The sequence below is a fragment of the Pagrus pagrus genome, assembly GCF_965226575.1.
Source record: "Pagrus pagrus genome assembly, chromosome: 17".
Classification (NCBI taxonomy): Eukaryota; Metazoa; Chordata; class Actinopteri; order Spariformes; family Sparidae; genus Pagrus; species Pagrus pagrus.
Window position 1 is genome coordinate 11,472,059 of NC_140201.1, and position 19,642 is coordinate 11,491,700.

Sequence of the window (19,642 nt, forward strand, 5' to 3'; positions counted from 1 at the left end):
ATGTGCGTGTTGGAGATCAGCTGGCTGCAGTTGGCTGTAGTCCTTGTGGTTTGTGAGCTACTGCAGAGCGTGTAATCAGTGGGCCTTTGTTACTCAGTGCTCGTTCTTTGAGGTCGGCCTGGTGTGTCATCTTTCACAGTCCTTTATTTGCCGTATCTGTTTGTGCTTCTGTGATGAATATAGCTTTGATTTTGAGTGAGAGGGGACAGTTTTAGGGGTGACATGATCACGGAAAGCCCCCAGCGAAATGATAGAGGAGAATGTTTTTAGTTGTGGCAAGTCTGACATTACAATCCCAAACATATTGTACACCAAACACTCTAATAATGCTATGATAATAATGATTAGAGACTGTTACTTGACCTATGTTGGAGAGTTAGGCTGACGTAAGCCTTTACTTACGCTCCCTCCACTCGTTCTCTCCTTCTCCCCCTGTACTTTTTCTCCAGAGGAGTTTGAGTCATTAGCTAGCTTCCTGTTTTAGCTCTGCACATCTTTCTTTGTCTCTGTGGTCTCCCTCTTTGTACTCCTCCTCTGCCTCTCTCTATCACTCTCTCCGTTTTCCTTCAGTCTCGTCTCTTAGGAAAAGATGAGTAGTGCTCTCTAGTCAGCACTTAGTCATAGCTTTCTGTTTCTGTTTTCAGTTTTCTTGCCCGTCTGCCTAAATGCATCCGTCTGAAGCTGTTGTTGGTAATTTCTCTGAGGACGAAGGAAAAAACAGTCTGCTAAGATCAGATAAAGTTGAAAGTGCCTGTCAATTAGCATTCCTCTGTGTAATTAGTGCATAATCAACATGCTTCTGTATCTCTCTGTCTCTCTTTCCAGGAAAGATGTTGGCTTAAGGCGTTTTTTCCCAAAAGACCTGTTGGATTCAGTCAAGGTGAGATTGATGAATTTTGAGATCAAAACAGAGGTGGAGTGTGCAGAGTTTAACGTGCCAGGTTATGCTAAATTTACTTTCAAAAGAAGCTTTAGGATCAAACTGTGCCCCAGCTGCTCATCTGGAGTTGCTCAGTTACCAAAAGAAACCAAACCTTGTGTTTTTGTGGGCAGCGTCATAGTGTAAGTGAAGTGTCCTCTTAGCCAATGTTTTGAAGGTGTAAGTTGATGTGTTGTCAGGCTCTGTCTAGTCTGGCTGACAGAGTGTGAAACAGTCCAACACTCAGCAAGAACGAGACAAAGCCTTGGCCGACTAACCAGTGAAGTTTAGATGAATGGAGATGAGTAAGAGAAGGAAGAGGTAAAATGGTTACCTTTGCCAGGTGATGAATGTAGAAACCTAATGCTAGCTGGAGTACGCTGAAAGAAACCGGGGTACTGATACATGAGAACCATCTCCAGGTTTCTGAACATTGTCTGCCATGTGTGGAAAACAAATCATCTGATGATCAATGATGTAATGATGTTTTCACTATCAAATTAAGGGAGTCTGAGTTGTATTTCCATTTCCTGTGATGAGATAAAGAAAATTTATCCAGAGAAGTGTTCAGACGGCCAAGAAACAAACTGGTCTTCCCTTAACTATTGAGGTAACTGAATCAGTTTAGAAATGAGTGGCTAAGATTTTATGGGATAAAGACACTCCTGCAGGCAGATGATCAGATGATCTGGATGATGCTATGAGCATGCAGATGTCATCATGTCCACAATCTTAAATGTAAAGTTTGGCTAACTTTAAACAGATCTCGACAGCTCATATGTAATATGGAACCATTTTAAGGTATTTTGGTTGTTTTTTTACATTTTAAAACAAGTTGCCATATACTTTAGTTTTTTTGGAGAAAGCTGCAATGCTGTTTTGCTGCAAAGCTCCAGAAACTTCACCCGACTTTCCATCAGCATGAGGGTTGGTAGATAATGATTGAATTATCATTTTCGGGTGAACGTATCCTTTAAGTAAGGTTTCTACTGAAGTTTGCTTCTTCAGCACCTTCCATTAACTGCTTTAAAAAAAACTTATTCAGGAGATGAACTCACATGTTAAACTGAAAATGAAGCTTTTGTGTTGTGAAAAATCCTTTGATTTGTTGTTCAGCAGATTCTTGCTGTGTGGGTTTGTATGTGAAGACGGGGTGTGCTTGCATAATGAGCAGTGTCTGTGTCAGTGATACATTTACGGCACGCGTTTATGAGGAGGGTCTTGGTGTGTGTGTGTGTGTGTGTGTGTCTGCATTAAAAGGCTCAATGACCCGAAAAGGTCTTGATGTCAGCAGGCGGGCAGACAGATGCTCTGCAGAGGGGAGTGTGAGTGTGTGTGTGTGTGTGTGTGTGTGTGTGTGTGTGTGTGTGTGTGTGTGTGTGTGTGTGTGTGTGTGTGTGTGTGTGTGTGTGTGTGTGTGTGTGTGTGTGTGACCCTCAGGTCATGTTTAAACCCACTTTCTCTTTCCAACAATGGGGACGGAGGGGGGAGGCGTCAACGTGCGTCTCCTTTTGGGTCCCCCCTCGTCTGTCAAGCCCTGCTGACACCCCTCTCATCAGCTACCAACTTTACCTCCTCTTCTCGTTCTCTCATATCCTGCGTCATCCGACATGGCAACACACACTCCGCTTTGGCCTGTTTTGTATGAAGATGAGGATGCACACAGTGACACACATGTGCAATCAAACATTCAGAAATTGGCACATCTGACTTGATTGTAGATGTCTGCACAGATGCTGCAGTTTAGGAAGACCAGCATGTCTAAGAGAATGTAAGAACAAAGAGACAGTGAATAGGTACTTTAATTAAACAACATGAGTATAAAGCTGAAACAGTAAGCCAATAATCAAGTATTTTGACAACAGATTAATTCATTCAAGTTATTTTTCAAGCAAAAATATTAAACATTTTCTGGTTCCAGCTTCTCAAGTGTAAGAATGTGCTAATAAATTGAATGTCTTTGAGTTTTTGGAAGAGGAAATAGTGATGCCCACTAAGTTTTCTACCATTTTAAAGACCAAACGATTACGATTACTCTATTCCTCAAGAAATAAATGGAAAATGAAGTCAATCATTACCTGCAACATTAATGAGTAGGTTGTGCCTGTCTTTAAATATTCTTGTATAATTTTATATGTATAACAGTTTGTGTTAAACAAGTGATATGTGTCTGACACATCTGCTCGGATGTACTTGCATGGATGTGGGTTAGAGAAGAGAGGGCACAGCTGTCATTTACGTTTCTGTAGTTCACTCTGGTGACAGAGAATGGTAGTCATTTAATGGGATTATTCTCCCTCAATGGACTCTACTCGACACACACACACACACACACTCACAAACACACACTCACACACACACACACACCAGAGCAGATGGCTGTGGTAGTAAACAGTGACTGATGTGAAAGCGTTATAAAGAGCAGAGTCTGTTCATTCATATTGACAGGCTGGGCAGCAGGTTTACTAGAACTGACCTTTGGTGGTGTTGGAGATCAAAGTTTGAACAAACAGCCCAGCTTGAGCCAAGAAGTCACCAACTGACTGAAGTACCCTCAACTTTATGAAACAGGGATTAGCACGAAACAATCTGGGGAAACTGCAGTGAGATTTATTGCTACATTTGACGAGAAATGTATCGGAACAAATAATTGCAACACAGCACAATCATCAATGAAATGTCTAAAGAAAACCGAAGATGCTGTGCGGATGTGGAGGTGATCCAATTATTAACTCATTATTTAATATTGAGGTCTATAAACTAGGTAACTCTTGAATAAAGGCTAAAACGTATTATTTGAATACTGTTATCTGATTTTGTATGATTGGCACAATGAATATTTGTTTAAAAGCTTTGAAAAGACACCAAGAAGGTTTGTACATAACCACCTTAATTTATACATTTCTAATGAATGCTTGAGTCAATCAGTATTACTTTCAAACAAAATGAAATCTGTCAATAAACTAGTCTGCAGTGGAGGCATCAAAGCAACACAAAAATGTAAGATTATACAGAGTAAGTGGTGACTGCGACTGGTCAGCACTGTTGCTACATGGTCAGCACGGTGATGGGGAGGGTGATAGCCACTCACAGTATTTCCTCTCAGGAAGGGTGGACACTTTGGACTGACAATATCCCTCTCTCTATCTGTCTGTGTGTGCGTGTACGTGTGTGTCATGGAATTCTAGGAATTAACACACTGATCCTATCAAGAGCCCGAAGGACACACATACGCACATAGATATATTCTGCAATAATCACACGCGGGTTATGACATCTGTTGAATTGACATACATACACACACACAGCTGAGCACACAGGAACATTGTAGATGTCTGTGTTTCTTAATTCCTTCAGGCTTAACGAATAGACAGCTGGCGATAGAAATGCTGGAATGAAGAATAGATATTAATGCTTTTATTCACAAATGAAAGATTAAAAAATAGATATGAAAAGTTATTAATGATTAAAAGAATGATTCTGCCCTCAAAAGTGTGAAAGGTATAGCACACACTGCACTCTGATAATATGATATTTGGGCCTTAATAGACTCACCTGAGACCAATCAACTGACCTACATCTAAAGCCAATACATCGATGCAACTGATTGCTTCTTCACTAACCCTTGGTGGTTAAACTGTTCATTTATTTCCATGCTGAATGACCTTAATGTGATGAACCAATCTACTGTAAATCCAGCTTTTTTAAGCCTGGTCTGTAGTGCACTAAATCTCCTCTAATCTTGATCTTAATCTATATGTGTAGAGCTATTTATAGCTTGGGATTGCCTGCACTATACTGTACATGTGTTCATGTGAATGTGTTCGGATAATACTTCCATCTATATACATTTAGATGGTGTCGTATGAGGGAGGAAAGGGGTTAAAAAGGTCATTTTGTCAGGGGTGAATAAGTCGAGATGTTTTAAGATATACATCAGATGAAGAGGATTATGTGTGGCATTGTATGCCAGTGTGTTGTACAGCTTTATGTCTAGAGTGATGAAGTATAGAGAGGATTGTAAATGACAGAATAATATTACTTGATAGATGCTCCCCATCTGTCTACTCTCTGGTGACATAACGGACCAAAAAGAAATCGGGTCGCACGGCGGAAAAAACTGGCATGCTAAAAATGTTGTCTAGATTACACATACTGTGATCTAAGTTACACTAACGATGAATGAGAAGCAGACTGTGATGTTTAATTGAGTGGTAACTAACAGCATCAATGGGTCTTTGTTAAGATATTGATCTGAACTAAGAGTGCCCCATGAATGAAGTGCTGAGGTCAATTTGATTGGAACCAGAGTGGCCTATTAGTCAATCAGTGTCTCTGTCACACACACACATCCCATCACGCCTCCTCCACCTTCTCTCCAGCAGTTACATAATATTTTCAATAAAGTCAGATTTGAATTGTAATTCCTTCCTTTTGCCCCTCCTATCTCCAGGCTAAAACTCTTCGTAAGTTGATTCAGCAGACGTTTAAGCAGGTCGCCAATCTCAACGACGAGCAGTGCATCCTGAAGTTCTTGGAGACACTCGCACCAATCTACCGCTACGACAAAGAGTGCTTCAAATGTGCCCTCGGGGTACGTTTCATGCCTCCACTCCACTGTGTCCCAATGCACTCTTGTGTTTGTTGTGTTATGTTGACCCCTTTTGGTCACACCAGGTCCTGCATGTATGCTCCAACCCGCTTCCTCCTTTAAAATGTGTCTCTACTCTTCTCTCGAACAGTCCAGCTGGGTGATCCAGGTCGAGTTAGCTATCGGGCCAGAGGAAGGGATCAGCTACCTCACTGACAAGGGATCCACGGTGAGCTTCTACCAACACCACATCCTTTTAATGAAGCCATGTTTTAAAAGACTTTATTAATGGCCTCTGCTTATATTGTTCTGTTCCCAAGAAAATCTTATTCCTGTTTCTTTGTTTCTCTTTCTGTCTCTAGCCAACCCATCTAGCTAACTTTAACCAAGTTGGGTCCATCCAGTACTCGGCTATGGAGGAGAAGGACAGGAAAGGGATGCTACAGCTCAACGTAGCCGGAGCTCCTGAGGTACTACGACCCAGTTTGTCTCTTTGTCTAGATGTAGTAATTTTCTCAGCAGGTACATTTTGTTTTAAAGCATACTATAGATACCTGATTTCCATTTATATGTAGTTGCATTACTGTTTGGTATTATGGTAAAAACACATAAAAGCTACCTTTTATGGTATACACACTTTCCCTTAACCTGTCTCAGATTCAGGCAGCAATTTCTATCTTTCCCAAGAATAATTTCAACAAGAGAAAGAGGGCCTTGTGTGATGTTTATGTATAAAAACACATTTAGTTCAGTTGTGTTTTTCCACTCTAAAGCAACTGACTGTACGGAGAGAACAATATCATGGAAGTGGGCGATAGGTTAATATAAAAACTTGTGTTCAGTCTCACAGACAATTCTGTGACGATTGAAGCTGTCTGCATTGGACTCTCTTCTTTTTATGCTAATGTTGATCTCTACTTAGCTTATGGTTGTGGAGGAAAAAATTTGAGGTCCATCAAGTTTTGTCACTCTCTAAAGGCCGTTTGATTGCCTATCATGGTGCATAGACCTGTGTGTGTGTGTGTGTATGTGTGTGTGTGCGTGTGTGTGTGTGTGTGTGTGCGCGCGCGCGACTGAGACGGATACAGAGATTATCTAATGGCTTTCCATGTATAGATTTCACATAATGGTTCTACTCACAGCAGAAAGGGTTTCGTAACACCCACTGCCGTGGAGTCTCTCTGTTTTATAGGCTTTTATAGTATTGGATTTACTTACACACACACACCACACGCATGCACGCACGCACGCACGCACGCACGCACACACATCACAAACACCACACACACACAATACTGTGAGACAGAGGAGTTTCCCCCTGACATAAGGAGAAGCTGGAAACCCCCACTGTGCCGAAATGTGTGTGTGTGTGTGTGTCTTTAGAGATAATGGCTCTTTGTAACATGCCTGCTACTACTGTGTTTCTGATCGTGCATGTGTGTGTATGTGTACGCGCAGCCTCTCACAGTTACAACAGCATCACTGACCATGGCGGAGAACTTGGCCGACTTGATTGACGGTTACTGTCGGCTCGTCTCCATGGAAACTCATTCCTTCATCGTCAGAGTTCAGAAAGGTATGAAACCATACAACCCACCGTTTCTTATACATGTTTTGTGCTTCACATTACTCTTCCTGATGATGTGTGTTATTGTCCTCTAGAGGGAGAGAGAGCGCTGCCTTCCATCCCAAAGTAAGTACCTGTTTCATTCTTTGTATTTGTTACAGTAGAATTAACACTTCTGAAGTTTATGAACTGTTAGTCAGTACATCTGTAATCCCTCTCTCACTCATAACAGTTAAAGGTTGCCATGCTGCCGGACTAATAATTCTGCTCATATGGTCATATGTGCTTCTCCTCAGTACCTTGAAATGCTTTACTCCCATGTTGTCCTGAAAATAAAAGGGGCAGTAAATAAGTCACAGGGACTTTCAGAGCAGCATCAATTTTAACGATGTTTAGACATGATCAGCTTTTAGAGAATTTCTTGTTTATACAATATTATCTATCAGTGCCAGTGACCTTTAGTTCCTGTTTCACAGTTTAAGGCATTTTGACGTCTTTTTCTGACGTTTTAAAAACTAAAGATCATCATTTGTAGTCCAGTTGTCTTACATTGAGATGGTAGTTCAATGTGTCCATAGATAAACTGCCTCAAAACGGTTTTCAACTTTTTACCCATAATTCAACCTGCATCTTTTTCTCTTAGAAGAAAAATAGAAAAACTAGGACATCCTAATACAAATCCCTTTTCTGTCTTTTAAAGGGCTCTCTGCAGGGCCTTTAAAAAAGATCCTTAGCGGAAACCTTTTATTTTATTTTTGCAACGTGGAGTTCATTGCGTTTGTTTATCTGTGACCGTAAGAAGCCTGGAGCAGTTCAATCAAATCAAAATTCAAACACCACCATTTTGCTTACTTTTGGTCATTTCAACTCAAATATCTCCCTCTTTTTTCTCCTCCCTCCCTCTGTCCCTGGTCAAATAAGGAGATAAGTTTAGGAGCCAAATATTTTCCACTTAGGGTTTTTAAACACTCGGGTAGTCCCCTCCTCTTTCTCTCGGTCTCTCACTCTAAAAGTTTCTCATTGCTCACTGTCTCTCTCTCTCTCTCTTTATCTCTGCCGGTTGTGGTCTCTGATGTAAAGATCGTAGTAGAGCTCAGATGACACAGACAGAGCAACCACAGCAAATGTAGCGAGGCTTAGTTTACAGACGCAGTTACAACAAGCTACTCTTTCAATGAGACCTGACTTTAAAAATTCACTATTGTGAGTGTTCAGATTTAACCCAGGTATGTTTGTTTTGTCATATCTGAGTGTTAACCACACTGTTGTGTCATTGCTGCTAATTTTTTTTTTCTCCTCTACTCTAGAGTGTCTAATAATGAGAAAAAGCTAGAAGCAGTCAGGAGTGGAGTAAGAGCGATCTCCGTCTCAGGTAAGATAGAAATCATGCACTCACTCGCAAATCGACTGGTTTATGAGTGATGTCTCTCTTTGCTCCATTCGCTGTCTTTCTGTCAGTCTTTCCATTCCCTCCAACATCTGTTTTTTCTTTCTCATTGTTTTCCTCTCTGTCGGGACTACCGCTCCCTCTCTCTCTCATCCCGTCCTCTCTGTTCCTGCTTTCATATGTTTACTTCCTCCTCTCCCTCGCATCTCTCCCTCTGTACTCACATCTATTCACTCTGGGTTTTGTTTTTTGTTTTTCCTCTCACATTCTCTGGTCCTCTTTTCCTGCCTGATTGGCTGCAGACCTAGTGACATCGATGCCTCCTAAGCCAACCAAGGCACGGCGTTTCCTCCTCCCCTTTGTCTTCTGTTCAGATTCGCCGCCCAATGGTATCCTCGGCTCTCGTTGGACAGTTAGTGGAGGAGCGTGTCCGCAAAATTGTGATGTGGCGGAAACAAAATGCTCGACTTGATTATCACAGAGGGTGAACAAAATGGCTCAGTAACTTACTGATGAAATCTGAAATAATATTGCACAATGTTAAAAGTATTATTTCAGGGTTTTACTACTGAGTGATGGCTGTAATTTGGTCCAAAAAAGGTTAAAGTTCAAAGTTTTGTCAACAAATTTTTCGATTGTTCCCTTTTTTTTGTAACATTGATTGAAATGATTTTATGGATTAATCACTTTTATTTGCTGCATCACAATTTGTCTAATTTTAAGAGGCCCTCTTCTACTATACTGTCTTTGCCTGGTTGCTTTGACTAATTCAGTGTTACACACACACACACAGACACACACACTTCAACCTCAGTAACTGCTTGTGTGTGGCTGCTTATAACCAAAGCCAGTGCTCTTTAAATAAGACTGGGAACCAAATGGAAAAGACTGAATTGTGCAGCACATTCTGACTGAGAGATATCTCCATAAAACCTAAGGCTTCTGTGTGTTTATAGTTTGTTCTTTTCAGTTTCTAATTATGAGAGTACCATGAGAATCTAACTTTCATTCAACAAAACTTGACTGGAAGGAGTCGGTGCTAAAATACAGAGTGAAACGGCTCTCTTGAGTCTCAGCTAAGCGCATGCTTTACTGTTGAGGTCACAGTTTGGTTATTTTTAATCGTCATTTTCAGGGTTTTATGGTAGTTAATTCAAAGGGGCAGAGCTTAATTAGTAGCAGGGCGGCCAAGTGGTTAGAAAGATCGTTTTTTCAATTTTTTTAAGATCTGAGATCAACCACCAACTATCTGCCCTGTCAAAGAAGAAGAGTACCAGCTCAGGGGTTTAGTCCTGTAGCTGGGAAAAATCAGCTCCTTTATTGAAATCTTATTGAAAATGAAAGAATCTTAATCTACTGTACAAATGTGTCCTGGTGGAGGTGATTGTTCAGAACATGTCCTTGCGTCTTCATCAGTGGCTTTGGCAGCTCTCCTGAGTAGCTCACAGGACTGCTCAGAGAAGGTCATGGATCTGGACGGCAGCTGGTTTGTTCAAACTTTAACAAATGATTCAAACGTTTTCTGCTGGAGGCTCCAAACATGACACGCAAGCAGGGTGGACATGCTTCTTTTGGACGCTTTACTGTGAGCTCCTGGGTGACAGTTGAGCCCGTAATAATAGATTTATTTGTAAAGCCTTTCTAAAACACAAAGATAACAAAGTGCTAATGGATTAAAATAAGAAAACTTTAACAATAAGTATAAAACTACATCCAGGAAGGAGTTCAGCTTAGCTCAGTAGAGGTGCTGGTTGGCAGACTTTGTTCCCTGCGGATGAAGCTAGGCTAACTGTTTGTCACCATTTCAACTGGCTGCATGCTGTATATTTACTATACAGCATGAAAGTGATGTTGACCTTCTCATCTTAGTCTTGGTAAGAAAGCGAATAAGTGTATATCCTTCAACTTTTCCTTTTTAAACTGGAGGGATGAGGTTTTTTCCTACGTGTTTGGGTTAACATTCTTCAGAGACCATCACAGTAATCCAGTCTATAGTTCAACTGCCTCAGAGAATAAAATCAGCTTTTTTCTAGATTTGGGTGAAACTTTCATCAGGCAACGAGTGTTCACCCTGCTCACTGTTTACATTACACCCACATGTTAAACTCCTCAGCCTGCTAACCATACATTAACTGTCCAACTCAAGTTTTTACAGCTTGACACAGACATCATACTTCATTGAAACCATGCTGGCGTTTCTTGCATTATTAAAAGTTGTTCACTCTGCCTTTTCTACTGGAGATATTTTTGATCTTAACTAACTTTAACCACAAGCGTTTGGCTTTGCAGATCCTGCTACATCTCCCATGTTGTTTCAAGGCTTTTCATGCTCTAACCGCTTTCTTCTCTCTCCCTCTTTTTCTCCACTCTGCCTCCCGCTTTTCTCTCTCTCCTCGCTGCTTTCTCTCTCTCTCTCCCTTCTCCTCTGCCGTCCCGTTTCCTGCATGCTCTCCTGGACCCTGCAGAAGATCTTAGCGGGGATGGTAAAGTTTTTGCTGTTGTTTATCAATCTCTCTGTTGTTCTGTCTTTGTAGTTCCTCACTCCACCAACACACTGCAGCCTCCTGGGAAAGGGTAGCGTGTGTGTTGGTGTGTGGGTCGATGTTTATGTGTGCATTCCTACGTCTTTAAAAATGGCGCTGTGTGTTTATGTGCTGTATCGTGTGCATATGCTGTTTCTTTTGGTGATTGTTTCTCATGTTTCAGTGATTGGAAACATGAATAGATCAACAGTAGCCGGAGCGGTTTTATTATTTTAGTCTCATTTTTGGTTTGAAGATGTTCGTGTGTTTGTGCCTTTCCACTGAATTTTGAAATATGTCTGCTTTTAACCACAAAAACAGCACAAAAAAACACAGAATTTGGAAATTAAGTGGTATTTCTCTTTAAGGGAACTACTCCAAACTTCTCTCTCTCTCTCTCCACACACACACACACAACATCATGCACACGTGTACTCGCATACACTCATGCACACACGAACACTGCGAACACTCTGAGTGAAGTTGGGAGAGGTTTGCTGGATTCAAGAGCGGGTGCATTCCTGGCTATAATGGGCTAACTAGATCACACACACACATTCAAACACACACATTATCCCTCCACTGAAAGCAGAAAGAGTTATACCAGTCAAACTTAGAAACAAACCACATGGGAGCGAATATGCAGCACATAAAAACAATCGACTTCACAGAGCAAATTTACAAATGTGTATTAAAAAATCACGTGTGGGAACGCTGATTAACCAGGCTGGATAGAACTAAAAGAAAAGGAGTAAAGTGGTTTTTGTGTTTTATTGTATAAACCATGACAAAACCACCGTTTTGCTGAAATGCAATGTTATTTTATGATGAGTTTATCTAATAAAACACATTTAGCAGCAGCGTAAGCAGAGCTGTTGCCCTTATTCCAGCTCATATGGAGATATTTTTAGAGGCACATTAAAGTCTTTCCTTTCCTCTCATGCGGAACATAAATCATGCACAGCGATGGCATAGCAAAAGCAAAAGTCATGCCTGTTTGATTAAAACCTGAAACATTTTCCGACCTCTTCTCCTGCGCTGTTGTACTGCTAAAGGAATGGTAGTAATACAAGTATAAGTACAAAGCCTTTAGTGTTTCATTCATCCTGTCCTTGAGTGTGTAGGATTCATGTGGATCTACTGCCATGTTTTCTTTAGTGTAATATCACCTGAAGCTGTGTTTTTGTTACCGTACAATGAGCCTTTCATATCTACAGAGGGGAGAAGCTCCCTATAGTTGCACTGCCATTTTTCTACAGTAGCCCTGAATGGACAAACCAAACACTGGCTCTAGAGACTGTCTTTCGCGTTTGTCGTGTTTTTAGCAGCCGCTGTTGTTTCTCCTTTATCTTTTGAAAGTGAAGAGTGAATGGAGGGGTATTTAGTTGGTTGTAATCTTCAACCTCACCGCTAGACACCACTAAATCCTACACACTGGACCTTTTAAAGGGAATAGTTTGACACTTATTTGCTTCCTTGTAATACCTCTCGCATGTCTGTCCATTAAAACATGTAGCTGGAGCCAGAAGCTGGTTAGCTTAACTTAGCATAAAGACTGGAAACGGGGATTCGGCTGACATGGCTCTGTCTGAAGAATAAACAAACTATATATACCATGTTAGTTAGTGAACTTCAGAAGTGCTACCAGGCCTCCAGACTGTGACCATTTAGTAGCATTTTGCAACCAGTTTTGGCGACAGTGCGACTACATTTTAAAACCAGGAGCACATGTGCGACTTGCAAATATAAATTTATTTAACACTTGGTAAGAAAGCAAATGTAGTTCCCAAAACTATTTCTCTCAGCATTAAAAACACTTTTACTTCTCCTTAATAACCACCCAGCATCATTTAGCTTTTATTTTAGCCTGCTTTTTATTAACAACTAAATGGCTAACCAGTAGTGTTTTCTCCAGCTTATTATACATGGCTGACTTCCTTGGGAAAATCCACCACAGGCTCGAGAAAAAAGGATTTCTGATAAGTTTAGGGACACGTTCCCACAGAGCCTGATAAATCCTGAGCAGAGCTGCGAGGGTAGCGTTCAGGACAGCAGATGTTTGACTCTTGTTTCCAACAGCTGAGTCTGCACGCTGATTTTATTTTAAACACCGCCATCTGGTTGGGACAGACTTGGTCCATCTTTTCCTTTTCTTTTCCCCCGCTGGCTCTCTCCTCTCCCCGTCTCTCGCTTGCCTATCTGTGTGATTCTGCACAGACTTGATCCTAAACGCTACCATCTGCTTACATGACAGCCACTATTTCTCTCTCTCTTCCTCTCCCACTCTCTTATTCCTGCATCCCTTCCGACTCTTTCCTGTTCTACCTTTTATTTTCTACTCGTCTCACTTGAACTCTCTCCTCTTCTCTTTTTCTTTCCTTCTTCTCCTCCACCACCACAACAGTAACTCCCCGCAGCCAGCTGCTCTCACACAGACAGATATGCACAACACATGCTCAGCTGACACTCTACGCCAAGTGTGTGTGTGTGTGTGTGTGTGTGTGTGTGTGTGTGTGTGTGTGCAGAGAGAGAGGGAGAGAGGAGCTACGTGGGTGTTGCTTTGCGCAGGAGTTGTCGAAACTCAGAGTTTAGCTTCACGCTTTATTTCTTTTGGTGCAGCTTTGTTTCTTTTCTGCACACGTGTTTTGTTGGTATCAGTGGACGCACGGTGAACTTGTGCTTGATTTTCCCTTTGTGTGTAATTTTAGACTTTGGTTCCTGTGTGTGTGTGTTTTCTTTTTACTCTCTCATTCTCTCTCCTCACCTTTTGTGTGTTTCTAATGTTACAGAGACTGATGACTATGCCGAGATAGTTGATGAAGAGGACACATACACCATGCCCTCCAGTAAGTAACTTTTCAATCATTCATTCTTCTCTTTTGCCAATAACATCTGCAAACTTACAGTAGCTTCTGTTGCACCGCAGCAAGAGAACCATGTAACAACTGTTTCAGTGTTATTCTTCTGTCAAAGCCTGACCTTCTCAGTAGCTGAGTGTGGTGTGAATCTTCTCCAAGAAACACACTCGCACAAGGAACATCAGAGAAGCTGCATTAAACCGCATTTGGTTTAGGTAGCGGCTAATCAAATTCAGGCCGGTTTTGTACAAACAGCTGAAGGCCAGAGAGGCTATAGCTCATACTGTGTGACTCCGGCTGGTCGGACTCACATTACATCTGTCAAATTCATTCATATGTTAGTAAGAAGAAAAAAAAAACTGAATGTGCTGCTCTGTACCAATACATTTGATGTGGATGTTACGGTCAGTACAAAGTACTCATGTATTTGATTACGTGGTCAAGTTTGAAACTGGACTGTGTTCTCCTTTTCCTCCCACAGTCTTTTTCTATCTTTCCCTGTCTGGCTTTATTTGTTTGTCTCTTTCACTTAGCTTTTTTGGTCTTCTTCTTTCTGCGACTTCCTCTCAACAGACATATTTTCCAAGTCTGAGTTTGTGTGCGTGTTCGTGTCATAACTGTCTACTCTGTTTAAAATGAAGCTGTATAACGGTAATGGCTTTAAAGCAAACCCTACATTTTTAACCAGTGGCAGAGCAAGCTTAGTTTTTTTATTCAGTAACTTGCTTGTTAACGAAGCTTCAGAGTGAAATGGGTCTGTGTGTGTGTGTGTGTGTGTGTGTGTGTGTGTTTGTTTGTTAGTGTGTTATCTGAGCTATTTTCAATCTTAAAGCAGCTCTCTGGCTCTCTCCCTCTCTTCATCTCTCATTCTTCCTCTTTCTCCCATCGCCAACACAGTGAGCTATGGAGTAGTTGAAGGTAAATCTCCCTGTCTCTCTCTCTCTTCTTCTGTTCCCCCAAAGATTATACATTTTTGTTGATATTTTTCTTTGCCGGGCATGGTTGCAGGGAAAGATCCTACACGTTACTTTGTTGATTAAAAGCTAACATTGAGTTACATTAACAACACGATCAATTTTGTGGCTTTTTTGAAAAATTAGGGAACACAGGGGCCTCATAACAGAAAAATGTTCTATCATAGGCAACATAAGTTTCAAAGATATGAAAAACTGGAGGACTGAAAACTCATTTGTCAATCGGCACTCGTCCCGTCATGCCTGTCTTTGGGTTAAGAATGTACACAAGACTGCCTGTAACATGACAACAGGCTAACATCAGCGTTAGCTTCTCTAATATGCTAATATAAATATTAGCTTCTCCAACAAGCTAACATCAGTGTTAGCTACTCCAACAGGCTGAAGTCAATATAAGCTTCTCCAATATGCTAACATCAATATTATCTTCTCCAACAGGCTAACATTGATGTTAGCTTCTCCAACAGGCTAACGTCAATATAAGTTTCTCTAATATGCTAACATCAATATTATCTTCTCCAACATGCTAACATCAGTGTTAGCTCCTCCAATTGGCTGAAGTCAATATTAGCATCTTCAACAGGCTAACGTCAGTGTTAGTTTCTCCAAAAGTCTAAATTCCTATCCTAAGAGAGGGAAGAATGATCGCCTAAATAAAGTTTTGAACCATGTTTTTATAATACCAAAAATCCAAAATGTGCTCCTAAATTGAGTTAAGATAGGATTTCAGACTAGAAAGTTTCTGTAATGAGGCCCAGATATCTTCACCATTCGTAGCTGGCAAAGAAAAATACAAAGTGCCTTATATCCAGATTGTTGTTGACTTGTGGTTGTTGGTGTTTTGTAGAATGCAGTTTATTCGGGTCTGTTGTTGGAAATGAAAGGGAGGGCCAATCCATAAACAATGCAACATGTTTCTTCATTAACAATTGAATCAGAATCCTCTGCAGCTAAACAATCTAACAGTGTTTGCGTTGTTTATTGGCTCGGTTCTCATTTCACCATCATGTCGGTTATGAGATTTTTACTTCTTAATCATGATGTATTATCATGGTCGTATTTCATTTGTGGTCTCCTTTTGTTTTGAAGCAATTATTAGTTTCCTGCTGCGTGGATTAAATGCAGTAAATTTCCTTGTAGTGGAATGTGTTTTGGTTACGCTGTCAGATTTGTGATTTTACTGTTTATCTGTTGGTTGAGTCAAACATTCGATCTGTGTTCAGCCCAGCAGAAAAGTAAACCTTTACAGGATTAGTTCCTGATGGTCAGTGTCCTACATAAATCTCTTGAACTCAGCATTTAGTCCATTTTTTACTGCAGTTGGTTGGCAGCTGACATTAATGCACTTCTGAGGAAATGACCTTTTCAACGAGGCGGAAATATTGATAACACGTAAATGTCAGTGTAAAATGTCAAAGCATGTGGTTGTCAGTTGCAGAAACAACTGCTCACTGAATATGAGAGATTACTGTGAGTACACAGTGATTCTTCTTAAAACAAGTTTTTTATCAAATAGGCTCTTGATGTTTACACGCACAGAGCACTCCAGGGTTTTATCTCAATTAGTGACCTTAATCAGAGCAGCTCGTTTATATGTTTCCCTGTATCCCCCTTTGTGTCAGGAATAACCAGAAATGATAATAGACTGTGGTGTGCATGTAAACAGAGTTTTATGGTCCTTACATTTTGCTGTCAGATGTGTTTGTCGTATGTTGGTGTCTTGTATATATGTGTGTGTGTGTGCGCATGTTTAAAGTAGAGGTGTCAGGGGGAAGGTGATATGATATAATATGTATGTACGAACCTGGCTTAAATTGTATTTTTGAATGTTGCCAATGGGTGCGGTTTACCAAAAGGACGATAGTTCGACTGCCTGAAAAGTTAAAACTAATTTCCAAGTGTCTTAAAAGTATCTTTTATGTGCTTTTCTGTGATTAAAGCAATCACCCGATACCATCTAAATTGTCTTGTCCTGGTAAGCCCTGTCCAATTTGGTCCGAGGCATGTCAAATGTGATGGGGTCCAGTCTTTCCAGTGTATGAAGCACAGCAGGTAAATGTGCATATCTCACTCTTTCCACTTGTTTCTGTCTTTTCGTTTCTCTTCCTCTCTCTCAGCGCGGGATTATGAGATCCAGAGGGACCGGATAGAGTTGGGCCGCTGCATAGGAGAGGGCCAGTTTGGAGATGTACACCAAGGAGTCTACAACAGCCCGGTATGTCAAAATACACACACAGCATTGCATAAGTTTTTAAAGAAATGGGATACAAGATGGTCACTTTTAAGTCACAGAAAACTAAAGTGACTCTAATATCTGCTAACTTGACGTGCTGTGTGTTCTGCAGGACAAACCAGCGCTACATGTCGCCATTAAGACCTGCAAGAACTGTACGTCAGACAGCGTCAGAGAAAAGTTCCTACAAGAAGCATGTAAGACCACACCGTCTTGTTTTGTGTCTGTTAACTTGACATATTAGCAAACCGTGACTCACATGACGAGTGTGTTGACGAGTGTGTGTTTGTATCCCTCGCAGTGACGATGCGTCAGTTCGACCACCCTCACATCGTTAAGCTGATCGGAGTGATCACAGAAAACCCAGTGTGGATCATCATGGATCTGTGTACTCTCGGAGAGGTAGGAGTGAGGCTGCGGGGTTTGAGTGTGTGTCACTTCTTGTTAGTATACAAACAAAACCGTTGAGTGTAGGTCATGACGGCAAAATGTTTCTCTGTTTGGTCTTATCCTTGTCCTTCTGACCATCTTTCTCTGTCTACAGTTGCGTTCGTTCCTTCAGGTGAGGAAGTACAGTTTGGATTTGGCCACACTCATCCTGTTCGCCTACCAGCTCAGCACAGCACTGGCTTATCTGGAGAGTAAACGCTTTGTACACAGGTACACAAACACATGAGAGATTACAGCGATTGACTGGAGAATAATTGTGGGTATTCTGTAAGATCGCATGTACTGTATTCACATTATTATTAAAACTTATTAACCAGGGTGGTTTAAATAGTTTGTATTTCTAATGTTAAATGAAAATAAATAAGGAGGGTAATGTCATGTTGCTTTTTAGGAAAAGATGCGCTGTGTTGTGTTTCACAGTGCATCTCTCAAGCTCTTTGACAGATGTTTTGCATCTGAGAAATGACTAATAACACCTGTGATTCAGGCTTAATGACAACCTTTTTTTTTTTTTTTTTTTTTTTTTTTTACAGGGACATCGCAGCTCGCAATGTGTTGGTCTCTTCCGTCGACTGTGTGATGCTTGGAGACTTTGGTCTGTCACGATACATGGAGGACAGCTCATACTACAAAGGTAATGATACAAAAAACCAATATAGAAACACACACGCAGCTTCGTAGTAGGCTATGACACAGAACATGGATTCACTAATATTTAAAGTGCATCTGAGACAGTTTTCAATCACCTGAGACCAGTTTGTTGTCCCAGTAACATTTCTAGTTAAGAGTGTGTGTCCACCTCTTCTGGTTGTTAGTACTTTACCACCATCACAAGGTTGCATCAGGTACTGCAGTTTTTCTTGCACAAGTTTGCTTGTTATGAAAACAGTGTCTTCTTCCATTCTATGACCCTCTGAGTCTTTTTCAAATTGCAGAGTTACAAATTTAATGTTTAATTTACAGGTCATTTTAATGTTTGTCTTTGTATCAGCTTCTAAAGGTAAACTTCCTATCAAATGGATGGCTCCTGAATCGATCAACTTCAGAAGATTCACCTCTGCCAGTGATGTCTGGATGTTTGGTGAGTTAAGACAATTTGCTCCATCATCAACACGCTCTCTTATTGAGAGTGTCCGTGTCTGACATTTGTGTTTCTTGTCTCTCTGCAGGTGTGTGTATGTGGGAGATCTTGATGTACGGCATCAAGCCTTTCCAGGGCGTCAAGAACAACGACGTGATCGGCAGGATAGAGAACGGTGAGCGATTGGCTATGCCTCCTCAGTGCCCGCCCACCCTCTACAGTTTGATGACCAAGTGTTGGTCGTATGACCCCAGCAAGCGGCCGCGATTCACCGAGCTCAAAACACAGCTCAGGTAAGAAAAGTTTTTGTTGCCTAATATACGACAAGGAGGAGCACTTCTTCCAATACTTTGTTATAGTTTGATGAATCTACATTGACAGATTTCTTCTTCCTACTAATATGAAGACGTAAACCACTTGTTGAAAAGAGTCCTTTGTGTGTAACTTGTGTAGCACCATACTGGAGGAAGAGAAGATGCAACAAGAGGAGAGACTTCGAATGGAGATGAGGAGACAAGTCACCGTGTCCTGGGACTCTGGAGGGTCTGATGAAGCACCGCCTAAAGTAAGATTACACCGTCTGTCTGTCTTATTAAGACACTTCTCTTTGATTATTTTGTGTGTGTTTGTTACGGCTGATAAAAAAGAAACAACCTGTTTTCTTTCTGCCTGTAGCCCAGTAGACCAGGTTACCCCAGTCCTCGTTCCAGTGAAGGCTTCTTCTCCAGCCCGCAACTCAACCACTTCTCGGTACAGCAAACACACACATACACAAAAAAACCCCACAAACAAACAACTGCCATAGTGAGAAAACTGTGCTCCTCTGTTCCTTTTTCATCCGCCGTGGCTACAGCAGCAGAGGTTTGAGGTGGTGGCAGCAGCAACTCTCTGCAGCTGTAGATAAAGATTCAGTATGAGGGTGAGAGCCATCGCTGAGAGCCATTTCCCACCTCTCTTAAGCCTTTCAAACAGGGTGTCATCACACCCTGATTGGCTGGGAGGGTCAATACCTCAAGCTGCCTCCACAAATCAGGGGTCAGTCTCCCCACCTGTGCACAGG

At 41.3% G+C, this 19,642-nt stretch overlaps 1 protein-coding gene across 7 annotated transcripts in view; it reads left to right on the plus strand.

The window, feature by feature from the left end:
- Positions 1-19,642, plus strand: part of LOC311272931 (focal adhesion kinase 1-like) — a 57,769-nt gene that overhangs the window by 27,748 nt on the left and 10,379 nt on the right. For 3 of the 7 annotated variants that reach the window (XM_084379699.1, XM_084379695.1, XM_084379700.1), the window contains 19 exons: positions 826-880; positions 5,373-5,513; positions 5,662-5,739; positions 5,873-5,980; positions 6,969-7,086; positions 7,173-7,203; positions 8,385-8,449; positions 10,930-10,947; positions 13,776-13,832; positions 14,742-14,762; positions 16,936-17,033; positions 17,164-17,248; positions 17,353-17,453; positions 17,596-17,711; positions 18,035-18,135; positions 18,493-18,582; positions 18,671-18,875; positions 19,036-19,147; positions 19,258-19,332. In XM_084379699.1, coding sequence (XP_084235825.1) covers positions 826-880; positions 5,373-5,513; positions 5,662-5,739; positions 5,873-5,980; positions 6,969-7,086; positions 7,173-7,203; positions 8,385-8,449; positions 10,930-10,947; positions 13,776-13,832; positions 14,742-14,762; positions 16,936-17,033; positions 17,164-17,248; positions 17,353-17,453; positions 17,596-17,711; positions 18,035-18,135; positions 18,493-18,582; positions 18,671-18,875; positions 19,036-19,147; positions 19,258-19,332 — 1,675 coding nt within the window. The remainder of the gene's footprint in view (positions 1-825; positions 881-5,372; positions 5,514-5,661; positions 5,740-5,872; positions 5,981-6,968; positions 7,087-7,172; positions 7,204-8,384; positions 8,450-10,929; positions 10,948-13,775; positions 13,833-14,741; positions 14,763-16,935; positions 17,034-17,163; positions 17,249-17,352; positions 17,454-17,595; positions 17,712-18,034; positions 18,136-18,492; positions 18,583-18,670; positions 18,876-19,035; positions 19,148-19,257; positions 19,333-19,642) is intronic. The other 4 variants (XM_084379698.1, XM_084379701.1, XM_084379697.1 and 1 more) reach the window with 3 other exon arrangements.